Genomic DNA, 12,228 nt, shown 5'->3' with positions numbered 1-12,228 from the left:
CAGTAGAACAGTGTTTTTCAAACTTTTTTGAGCCAAGGCACACTTCTTTCATTGGAAAAATCTCGCGGCACACCACTAGCTGAAAATGTGAAAAAAAAAAACGCTTATTTGAATAATTAATGTGTTATATTGTTACTATAAACGTTTTTAGCATTGAAGAATGACATTATAACAGCTTGAATTGGAATCAAATGAACACGAAGAAAAAAGTATTTTCACATCTTTCATATTTATTGTTTCACCGTCGTCCTGCATTCATGCATCACAAATTTGCTTGTCTCTCGTCTAAACACAAGGCAATTGGCTTGAAAAACACTGCAGTAGAAGACAACATTGTTTTGATTGGGGAAGAAAACAGCAGTCTCAGTCTGTCACGGAGATAGACCCAACGTAGCAAATGATATGAAAGCGCCAATCAATGTTTCTTGAGACCAAAACAAAGGAAAGAGATGATATTTTGGTGATTCATAGCACAGTATGGTATAATGTTAATGGTTCGGCCCACTTGACATCTACCGGGTCCGTATGTGGCCCACAATGTGAAATGAGTTTGACACCCCTGCACTAGACGCTGGATAGTTTGATTTAAAGGTGCCACTGACAAACGATCAAATTCTCCTCAATTTGGTTTGTTAGCAGTGTTTGTTTGGATCTGTTTTGCTCAATTAAATGGTGATGTGCTTTGATGTTTGTCATTATTTTCCCCTTTCAAGTGAACGCCAAACTCTTTTGGCTTTGACATCATGGCGAACACATGCAGATGTTTTTCCACCATGCTTCGACTTCACACGCACAGACAATCTCACTCGCCCTCAAAACACAAAGTCCACCGCATGGCCTACTCAAAAATAAAATGGTATTTACATTGCAACGGTATGTGCGATAACCAACCCGCTATCAGCCTGAGGTCACACGTTATTGTCACTTGCTCACATGGGACAGCTGTACAGATGTTCTGTCCAAGTCCAATGTCACACACGTTTTTAGTGGTTTTTTTTTAGGGGGGGGGGTGATGTTTCCACGACGACACATGCACGCCTTGCTTGTCAATTGCACCTGGGCTTCGGCAACCAATCAGATGTCAGATCCACGCGTGCTCAAGAGGGCCGCGACATGTGTGCTTAACATGTCAGGAAGCCAGAGGTGGCAAAAGTGCGAGCACTTTTACGGAAGGTGAAAAAAAAGGACGCGGCTCAAAGTAGAAGTACTCATTCAACTGCTTCACTGAAGTAAAAGTTGAAAAAATGTTTACAAAATGGATGCAACATCACGTGATTTTGATCGCAAATAAAAACGTCTTTGAAGACATTTCATTAGGTACACCCTCTACTTAAAAAATGTTGTCAGCTCATGTTATTTTTTTTTATATTACATCTTCCATTTTTTCATTTTTTAAAACATATTGATTCTTCTAATTCTTTTTTTCTAATTAAAAAAATAATGAATTAAAATACATCTGGCGTGGAGGGCGTTCTCTCCAGTGGCCCACCTGTCATGAGTTTCAACCGATGGACTGCTTCATAAGGCAAGGGTATCAAACACATTTTTTTCGTTGGCCATATTTTAGTTACCGTTTCCCTTGGAGGGCCGTTATGACTGAAACCATATCAAGAAGTCAAGTAACACGGTTTATTCAACTTTTGTTTCAGGTCAAGGTCAAGGTCATCTTTATTGTCAAATATGCTTTTTTTATAACATGCAGCACAGATGAAAAAAATCATTTGTCCATGTCTGCGTTTGTGGGATCATCCCCAAACCGGATTATTCCGGATCCTAACATCCTGTTGGCAAACCAAACAGCAATGGCAACAAGGGGGGGGAAAAAAGACTATGACTACGGTGTTATACAAGCAAATAAACGAAACCAAATGAGCAACTGTGAGCAATTAGATGCAGTATTTGCCCATGAGATTTTATATTTTTTATTTATTTTAATTTTTTTTAAGGACCTACTTTGACACCCTCACACACTCTATGCTCTACAAAAGTCATGGGACATTTTCAGGACATGAAGGAGATTTGGATAAAAGGTTTGGAGTGAAATATAAAAGTATTGAGATGCGTATAGGATGTGAAAAGAAAATATGCACAAAAGTATTGGGACACCTAAAGGATGGTGGGGGGGGGGCTAATTGGATGAAAGTATTGGAACAGCTACAGGAAGTAAAAAAAAAGAAGGGAAATGTGGACAAAAGTATTGGGACACATATATGAAGTCAAAAGTGAAGTAAATGTGGAAAAAAAGTCCAGTATTGGGATACATGCACGAAATGAAAATGGACAAACATATTGGTGCCAAGACAAGAAATGAATAGTAGAGACAATGTGAATTTTGGATAACAGAACGGTGGGACACAATCAACAAGTGAAGTAAATGTGTACAAAAGTATTGGGAAAGAAAATCAGCAAATTGTTGAATTTGGACAAAACATTTGGGACATAGGAAGTGAAATGTGAAGTTAAATGATAAAAAATATACTTATAAACATGAGGAAGTGAAAAGGTGAAGAAAATGGACAAAAGTAAGACACACACACGAAAGGAAAATTTGTTTTGTTTTTTTTTTCTTCATGTCATGTTGTTTTATATCCTCCTTCACGACGTGTCAGTATTTACTTTCCCGTACAGTATATGTACTATTTTTGCTGTTGTGATCTTTTGATGAACCCCGAGTTTTAAATAAACCACTGACTTGAATTACAGTACCAAATGTATTTGTGTGTGTGTGCGTGTGTGTGTGCGTGTGTGTGTGCGTGTGTGTGTGTGTGTGTGTGTGTGTGTGTGTGTGTGTGTATGTGTGTGTGTGTCTATAAATAGCAACATAGCATATCACAGTGCAGTGATTTATGTTAATAAGTTGGGGTGAGCAAGCTGCGAGATATGAGAGCCACGTTATGGCTGTCATCCGGGTAAAATGTCTACTGTTTGAAATTAGACCCCCACAAACAAATAAGTCATCTGAGGACTCCTGTAAGTGTTGTGAAACTCTCATATACATTAGCTAAATAGGTTGGTCAAAATATTTACACATCATGTTCACATTGTTTGGCGTAGAGTCAAAAAAGTTGATTATCAGTCTCGTGAAAGGAGGTCCAAACTTTTTCCTCTCAGTTCCACATACAGAAAAATCAAAGGATACGTGGGCCATTTTAACATTTTTACGACTTTGATTCGGTACACATGCCAAAATTTGTCAATTAAAGCAATTAAATATGGTTTACAACTGAAAGTTATTTTGAAAAACTGCCATTGTAAAATGGAATAAGACAAACATTTAAAGATTTTTCAAGCTATTGGGGTGGTCGGGTCCTGTTTCAGATTAGAATAGAGACACCTCTGCAGCGAACAGCACCTGAATCCCATTTTTACGTTCAAAACCAAAACAAGAGCAATCTGAAGTAAGCTAGCCATTTTTAAAGCAGTTACTCAGAGATCATTAATGCGGCAAGTTCACATGACACACCGTGACAGAGCAGAAAGTGGAAGAAACAATTTTTGCTTTTAAAAAATGAATTATCCTTGATGAAGAGAAGCATTATAGAATTTGAGTTGTAAATAGTTACAGTGAATCTTTGTCGAGCTCGGACGCAGACCCAAAATCTGCTTTCACAATTCGTGTTTACGTTAACAAGCGAGTATCCAATGAACTTGAATCAGTTACTTATTGTACCTTTTACCCAAAACAGCTTCATAGTCTGACAAATGAAAAATCCAGTTGGATCAAAATGGTTGCCGGTAAGAGGAGTGCTCTTAAGTAACACTTTATACACCACATGGCGCCCAAAGCGCTTTACAAAGCCTCATTCATTCACTTATATGAAGGCGTATCCTATGTATTGAACCAGATTGTACACTGGTGCGTTGAACAATATATTTATTTTATTTTCCTTTTCAGTTTAAAATAACTTACTTCCATCTCCAGGATCCCTTGTCGTACCCTGGCCATTGGTAGAATCCAGGATTTATTGTTTTTTTTTAGCCTCAGTCTCATAAATTAATCTGCATTGTCGAGGACCAGCTAGACACACTAGCTAGCTAGCTAACTAAATGACAGGACAGCAATGAAGTAACAAAGAAGTTGACACCCTGCCTAGTATATTCAACTATAGTTTAAGTTACTGTAATGAGGAGTTTGGTAACAATAAAACTCACAATATCTCTCTTATATATTACATTTGAGAATTTGAAATTTTGGTACAAATTTTAGCAAGCATCATAGAAGTCAGCATGTTTGATTTGCTTTTGAAGGCCACATCAAGTGATGTGGCGGGCCAGATCTGGCCCCCGGGCCTTGAGTTTGACACCTCAGGTCAGATGTCAGCAACCTTTTTGTAATGAAGAGCTACTTCTTTGCTATGGATTCATGTGAAGGGAGACAAGTTTGATACACAATTCTTAAATTTGCTTTCATGACCTTTAAATGCGATTATCAATCATTGAAGAGAATGAATTTTTGTGAAAATACTGATCATGTTAAACTTAGTTTCTATTAGCCTTCTTCAAACCAAACTGGACTACTTCCTGTTCATTTTCAGGTGTGGGTTCTTCAGACTTTTTCGTGTGTCTTGATACAGATGTCCATCGAATTTTGTGTTTATCTGTAAAACAGGAGGCGGGGGGGATTTTTTTTTCGAACTTTCTAGGGGCTGAGTGAGTTTTGGGGGTGGAGTTCAGAACCACTAAACGGCAAACATTCTCATAAGGAAACTCAAGTTTGCCAAATTGGGAACTTATTCATAATTCCTTTTGACTAATAAGTGATGGAGTACTTTAAGCTGCGTTGTTTTTCTGGAACTTTCCATCCAAGCGTGACGTTTGTGTGCTATCAAGCGCTTATCTCGGGAGGTGGGGGCATGGGAGCTTGAGCAGTTAACCCAAGTGACCCGAAACATTAACGTCAGAAGTGGCAAAAGTACACACACACGCAACAAAAATGTACAAGCACAGATACTTGCGGAAATCTAGACGCTGCAGGTAGAAGTAATGATTCAACTCTCATAAGTTAAAGTTAGAATGTAGAGACTGTGAAATACAGTTATGGTATATCCCAAAGTAAAATCAAATGAAAAACTGAAAAAAAAAATAAAATTCAACATGATAGCCATTTTAATATTTGGCACAACGCAGAAAAAGAAACATCTCAGCAGATAAAATGGATCAACACTTTTCACAATTAAACCCTAATTAAGACACATTTGACATATTTACTGCTCCTTCTATATTTCTTTTACAAAATAAAAAAAAAAAAAAATTCAAGACCCAATATTCCTGAATATTCATTGGCCCCTCATTCGCTCCCCCATTAAAAAAATTAAAAAAACAATAAAAAAATCAGCATTTCTGCATTCTTGGGTTATATCTGAGGTTGTGTCCGCTTGTGACCTGAAGGTTGGTAGCTCAATGTCGTGTTTGTGCTGATCAAGGACATAATATTTAACACGCCTGGAGGTCACATCACGAGAAGCCCCGCCCACGCGCAGCCAAACTGAAAAGTGAGTCAAAATACACACTTTTGAGAAATAGACCCGTTGGAAAGGACGGAGCGTACTAGGGGGCGCTAACGCGCACGACTATTGATTCAAACTGTGGAAATGAACTTTGAACTGTCATACAGCAAAACATCATATTTGATTATTGGACGTTTCACCACAATCACGATTGTTTGGACCAAGAAAATACATTGAGCTACCTTCTCATTCAATAGTTTTGACACGTTTTGACTTGCTGATTACTGGTAAATATTTATCATCAACTTTAAATTTGAATTAAGGATTATCCTTGACTCAAAACGGAAGAAATGCCAACACAAACACACATTGCCAAACATTTGTTGTTAATTTGACTTTGCCTTGCTTGTGCAACGATCTCTCTCTCTCTCTGTTTTGTTTCGCTTTTGTTTGTTCACACAGGCCAATGGGGTCAGACTGAAGAAAAACAAACAAAAAAATTCAAGTCTGCTAAATAAGAACAATTTACTGATTTACTCATATACAATTTAATGCAAAAAACGGTCTCTATGAATAATTTTGGGGGAAAATGAATTGAACAATATGTACATTACGCTTGCAGTCAGATCAAGACATGTTCCTAATTTTTCAAACACTTTATGCTCAACAAGAGTGTTGAAACATTAGGAACACCACTCAATGTGATGGATTCCACTAGAACAGGCACATATTATGAAGATATTGTTCAATTAATACCTGCTAATAAAAACTTTCTTCCTGTAATTTTTTAAAATATATTTTCATATAGTTTATATTGTGTGTGTGTGCGCGTGTGTGTGTGTGTGTGTGTGCGTGTGTGTGTGTGTGTGTGTGTGTGTGTGTGTGTGTGTGTGTGTGTGTGTGTGTGTGCTGGCTTGCCTCCCTCATGGCTCATTTGCGTCTCACGCGTCGATTGGCTGGCAACTTGGCCCAGCTGGCGCTCGATTGGCTAGGAGGAGACTGGCCGGCGTTCTCATTGGCCGCCAGCCAGGCTGAGAGGCGGAGCGCTTTGCAATCAAAGCGTCGTGGTGCGTCTCGGCAGACTCAAAACACAAACACACCCACGCGACGACGAACTTGTGTGTGACTTCGTCTGAGCGTGTGCGTTCGGATGAAATTTCAAGAGTGAAAAGATAAAAATGGCTTCCAAGAGTTTCCGGATGGACGATTTCCTCGCCGGATGGGTCGGAGGTCAGTGGACGACACTTCCTTGTATGTGCGTGCGTGTGTGCTCGTGCGTGTTTAGCTCAAAATATTACGCACGTTAATATGATGCAGACTCCTGTATATTCGTGAATAGTGTGTGCGCGTGCGCGCGTGAGTGTGTGTGCGCGTGTGTGTGCGCGCGTGTGTACGTTTGTGTCACGCGTGTATCATTTGTTTGCATATTTCTGTCAATTTTGTCTCCATTAGTTTGATACACTTGCAAGTGTGTGTGTGAGATTGCTCTTTAGCACTATGAAAAGGTCAAAATATTGGGGACACCTTGAAGTAATGTGCGTGTGTGGATATTATTACTTGTTTATTTTATTTACTAGTTGGTATTTGTCACAATGTGCATTATATAAAAGTTTCAAAGTGGCTAAATAAGGCGGTAGAACAACACAAATGAATGTCCATATGTGGCCTGTAGGGGCGCTCTTGCCGTGTTGTTATATCTCCCCTGAGGTCAATCGGGGCGTGCCAAAATCAAGTAAATGTCAAAGTTGAACTTATCTCATTGGCTCCTCGAAACTGTTTAATAAAGATGGATGGGTGGAAACGTGATAAAAAAATAAAGAATGTAGAGGTTATGGAGCCAGTTTTTGGGGTTCAAGAAAAGTCGGAAAAGTCTTACATTGAGCTACATTTTACCTCTGTTTCTGATTGTGTATATATGTGTGTGTGTGTTTGCAGGGGCGTCCAGTGTGGTGGTGGGACACCCTCTGGACACTGTCAAGGTAAAAAAATAATAATTGCAAAAAAATTGAATAAAATCCTTCACCTGTGCTGACTGTGCGGCTTTGGATTTGGCAGACGCGACTGCAGGCGGGAAACGGCTATAAGAACATGATGGACTGCATCATTACCATCTACAGGAAGGAGACGGTATGACACCTTTGTCCGAAACCAGAACCATGAAGCAAGTTGTCACGTATGAAGAGTTCAAATGAAAAATCTTCCATTTTGGTGCAAGAAGTAAAATGAGTTCAGCTCATTATTTTTAATTTGTGTTGTAAATTATACAGAAATTGAAAGGGCCAGCTGCCATTTAAAGTCTTCATATGTGCCAATCAAATTATGTTGAATACAGAGATGTTGGGTACAAGAATCAAAATCCCCCAAATTTTTTTTCATGTTTATATACTTTATTTGACTAAATAATTTCTTCATTGATTACAATGTCAAATTTAAGAATGTGTTTGAAAATTTATTTGTTCTTCAATGTATCTGTATATGTTATGTTGCGGTCAGGGCCGGGGCTTCTTCAAAGGCATGTCGTTCCCATTGGCCACCATCGCGGCGTACAACTCGCTGGTGTTCGGCTTCTTCAGCAATGCGCAGCGTGCCATCTGCAAGCGTCGCTACGGCGACGAGCGCCACCCCGCCAGCCTGAACGACGTGGCGGCGGCCAGCATGCTGACCGGCTTGGTCTCGGTGGCCCTGGGCGCCCCCATCGACCTGGTCAAGATCCGCCTGCAGATGCAGACGCACACGGCCGTGCTAGCGGGTAGGTTGCCCATGCGCGCACAAGCGCAAATTTACTGCGGCGACAGTCGTCTGCAGCCTTGTTGCCAGGGATACTGTACATGCAGACCCGATCCCATCACTGGTAAGATAATTCGAATAGGCCCGTGGGCTGCTCATTTGGTCCTGTGGCGAGGATAAAAAAACGTACGACTGAGTAATCGGCCGAATGCCTGCGCGTACAGTGGTACCTCTACTTCCAAAATTAATTGGTTCTCGAAGAAATTTCTTAACTAGAAAGTTTTGTAAGTCGAGACGCGTTTTCCATGTAAATGCCCTAATCCGTTCCAAGACCCCCCAAAATTCAGACATAAATGTTTTCTAAAGCATAAAAATGCATCAAAATATGTGACAAATACATGTTACAAATTAGATTATTGCACAATAAATGATAGTTGTGCATAATGTAAAAAAAAAAAAGAATCAAAGAATAGAGTACAGAATGAAAATGGTCATTTAACTACGTCCTCATCGGTTTTTTTTGCCGTCTTCAGTTCATGTTCTCTCTCAGAAGTGGTTTTTGCCTAGCGTTTTGTAAAGAACGGCTTTTAACAATCCTTTGAATATGTCCAAGATAAACATCAGCAGAGTGAGCGATCGCCCAACTGGTTGCCGACACTTTTTCTGGGGATTCACATTTACGTAAAACTATCGGAACACCTCATGGCCCAAGGGGCGAATGACGAGGACGCTGCATAGACACACATCTATCTATCTACATACATAGACACAAACGGTAGAGGTCCCTCTTAGCCAATGGGATGCCAGGATGATGCTCGGTAGTAGCCAATGGCAGAGCATCTCTAAGTATGTTGCGTTCAGGAAACTCTGAGCTGCAAGTAGGGGGCCATACTGTATTTTTACCTTTCGTATCTTGAAATTTCTTTCGGAACTAGAAGCAATATTTTCCAGTTGAGGCATTTCGTAACTTGATAATTTCGTATGAAGAGACGTTCGTAAGTAGAGGTACCACTGTATCTTGAGGCGCCGCTGTTCGCCATACGTATTTATATCTCAAGTGGCGAGAATAGTCATCAGCAATCCAACGTTACATCTTATGTGGAGTTTTGGTTGCAGCAGGCAGCCAGACGAAAGATTTGGCTAATTCAAACAAGATTTCCTCATCCCAAAGATTTTTGTGCTGTGGAAAAGACATGTGGCAGCAATAAAAACAGGCAAATTTGCCATCAGTGCGGTAAGCGCCGTGCACGGTGTGAAGCGCGTGCGTGGTTGATTTTTTTTTTTTTTCTTCGGGGAAGGGGGTGGATATTTTGGTAGGGGAATGCCGGATGGCTGAGAGCCCACCCGCCCTGATTGCATGTCAAGGATCAGTATTAAGTTTTGCAAGATGAGGTTCTGACCTCTACGTGCACGTGTTACTGCCTGCTGTTAATGTTACACACGCGCGTGCGCGCACACACACACACACACACACACACACACACACACACACACACACACACACACACACACACACACACACACACACGCAAACACACACGTGAGCTTATCTGTGAAGTTTTTACTTGAAATGAACTTTTCATATCATCGTGGAGATGTTAATTAGTAAACACCTTTTCCAGGAACCGCGTCAAACATTGATGATCTGGTTTTGCTTTATGGCATGGATGATGTGAAAAATATCATTTTAGGCACGTGGAATATTTCTTGAATTTTTCTGCATTGCTTCCAGAAATTGTTCAATCAATTGTCCATGCAATTCTGCAGATGTTGATTTCTTTCTTTTTTTTCCCACAACATTGATCCCAGAATGAGTGTTTTTATTTTGTTTTTTTTTTTTTGTTTTTTTGTTTTGTTTTTGGTGGTTGACAAGTCGTGAGAGAAGATGTTCTGTTTTGTGTTCTGTGATCAGAGAGTTTCCAGTTGGCGGGCGGCGTTTCTCACAACATGGCCGCAGCGGCGCCGGCGGGCGTGCGCTCGCTGCACGTGTCCAACGGCGGCGGCGGCGGTGGCTGCGTGTACCGTGGGCCGCTTCACTGCATCGGCAGTGTCGTGCGACGCGAGGGCATCCAGGGTCTGTACCGCGGGGGCGGGGCCATGCTCCTCAGGGACATCCCCGGCTACGCCCTCTACTTTGTGCCCTACGCCGTCTTCTGTGATCTCCTCAAACCAGACGGCGCCACGGTACCGCACCCCTGTGCCATATGGCTGGCTGGCGGACTCGCAGGTCAGAAACGTTATTTAGATACTACCAAGACACTGAAAATGAGTCACAGTTTTGAGTTTGTGCCAGCTAGAAACAAAACTATGAAGATTTGTTGAACACTCTGTGCTGTCGGCTGAGTGTTTTCGAGCTTCGGCAACTGTCTAAAAGAAAAAAAAAAGTGAATCGAAGTGCAGTGTGCAATCCTAAGACAAAGTCCCATCAGATTGCATGACTGCAGAATCATTATATTTCAACCAAATATACATTATAAATGTTGAGTTTTGCCATGACAATACTAATAGTTAAATATGTCTATTCAAAAAGACAGTCTTTAGTTTAGATTTTATGAAGTGAAGTCTAGAAAGGCTTTCTTTAAAAAAAAAAAAAAACAATAACAATCGCTATGCGCTGAATGTAACAATAAAAATAACTTCTAACTTTCCAAATCAAGTAATCAGGAAAGACTTCAAATTATGATCTCAAGCACGTTTGCTCAAGCATACTTGGTCTGTTTGCTTCTTAGTTTTTTTTTCACCAGCGTTCATCATCTGGAATCCATTTTGCCAGATCGAACTTGTTTTGTTCAGAAACATGGCCTATTTTCACGCACGTTTGGACTTTGCACGACTGACATTCGCCCTGAAATGCACTTTTTTTTATTTATTTATTTTTATCAACATCAGGTGAGATCAGCCAGGTGAACAACCTCATTTTTTTCTTTCTTTCCTTTGCAGGTGCTGTCTCCTGGGTGACGGCCACGCCCGCCGACGTGGTCAAGAGTCGCCTCCAGGCGGACGCTCACCTGCACAGGAAATACAAGGGCATTCTTCACTGCATCCTGCACAGCTACAAGACGGAAGGAGCACAGGTGAGTACGTTGGCGCCCTCTGCTGGACGCCGCCGTAAGCGCCCTCAATGCCATGTGAATGTTTGCATGACAATTCCAATTCCGAAGTTCGCCATTGACCGCCGTGTTTATGTGTCGTGGTGCGTGTACAGGTGTTCTTCCGCGGCACGTCAGTGAACGCCATCCGAGGCTTCCCCATGAGCGCCACCATGTTCTTGGGCTATGAGCTCTCGCTGCAGTTCTTCCAGAGCTTTTAGGTGGCACAGCTGTTGCCGTGACGACCCTTCTCGTCGTTGGTTTCTTCGATGTGAGGTTTAGCGGAAATCCCTGTCGAAGGTGCAATTGGCAGATTAGTTGCACACAAGTTTTTTTTTTTTTTGTTTTTTTTTTAATGTCTCAGAACGACAAGTGCTATTTTTTTTACATTTACCTAGACAGAATAGGACAACTTTGATTTGGACATTAGCTATTTTTTAAAAATAATGTCTTCAGAATGATGTAGTATAGTGTAAATAGTTTGTTTCTTATATTAAGAAAATGTATTACATTCATCCGAGATACGTTACTGGCACAATTGTATAGCCCCAACATACCAAACGATATACTGTGTATATGAAACAAAGCAGTTACACTCAATAAGGTACATTCCAACATAAAGCACGCATATTTGTTTTATATGATAAATGTTTTTGTTGCTGTGTCATGCTGTGTTCACGTGCAAACTGCCATTCCAGTGTCTTTGTTCTAAAATAAAACTTTTTAAAAAAATAAATATATAACGTGCGTGTTTTTCTTCCCAAATTAAGCGTTTTTGCGGAAATCTGCTCAGTCAGGAAAAAGTGTGACCATCTGTCCATTTGTTTATCCGCAATGCTATCTGCCGTCCGTGCGCTAGATGGAAGCATCGCGCAATATTGAAAAAGTCTGGACACCTCATTAGGTACAGCAGCTGATGAGGTTGAATCGAAATAATTTCCTGTTGAAAGCGAAGAATACACGCA

At 40.7% G+C, this 12,228-nt stretch overlaps 1 protein-coding gene across 2 annotated transcripts; it reads left to right on the top strand.

The window, feature by feature from the left end:
* Positions 1 to 6,476: 6,476 nt before the first annotated feature.
* slc25a48 (solute carrier family 25 member 48) lies at positions 6,477 to 12,003 on the top strand. 2 transcript variants are annotated; one of them, XM_019871028.1, is made up of 7 exons: positions 6,512 to 6,677; positions 7,383 to 7,426; positions 7,503 to 7,574; positions 7,941 to 8,196; positions 10,087 to 10,401; positions 11,115 to 11,248; positions 11,380 to 12,003. In XM_019871028.1, exons 1-7 carry the CDS (start codon positions 6,626 to 6,628, stop codon positions 11,482 to 11,484), a joined length of 978 nt encoding a protein of 325 aa, XP_019726587.1. In that variant the 5' UTR covers positions 6,512 to 6,625; the 3' UTR covers positions 11,485 to 12,003. The 2 variants fall into 2 exon arrangements, with proteins under 2 accessions (XP_019726586.1, XP_019726587.1); XM_019871027.1 differs by having other exon boundaries at positions 6,477 to 6,677; positions 11,115 to 12,003.
* Positions 12,004 to 12,228: the final 225 nt, after the last annotated feature.

The sequence above is a fragment of the Hippocampus comes genome, unplaced genomic scaffold (genome assembly GCF_001891065.2).
Source record: "Hippocampus comes isolate QL1 unplaced genomic scaffold, H_comes_QL1_v1.1 scaffold83, whole genome shotgun sequence".
NCBI lineage: Eukaryota > Metazoa > Chordata > Actinopteri > Syngnathiformes > Syngnathidae > Hippocampus > Hippocampus comes.
This window is presented reverse-complemented; position numbering and strand designations above follow the sequence as displayed.

Excerpts from the sequence above, each read along its gene's own strand:
- slc25a48 (XM_019871027.1), top strand. The coding sequence starts at position 6,626 with ATGGCTTCCAAGAGTTTCCGGATGGACGATTTCCTCGCCGGATGGGTC. Across the intron at positions 7,575-7,940 it reads CCATCTACAGGAAGGAGACG|GGCCGGGGCTTCTTCAAAGG; the intron begins GTATGACACCTT and ends TGTTGCGGTCAG. Across the intron at positions 10,402-11,114 it reads GCTGGCTGGCGGACTCGCAG|GTGCTGTCTCCTGGGTGACG; the intron begins GTCAGAAACGTT and ends TTTCCTTTGCAG.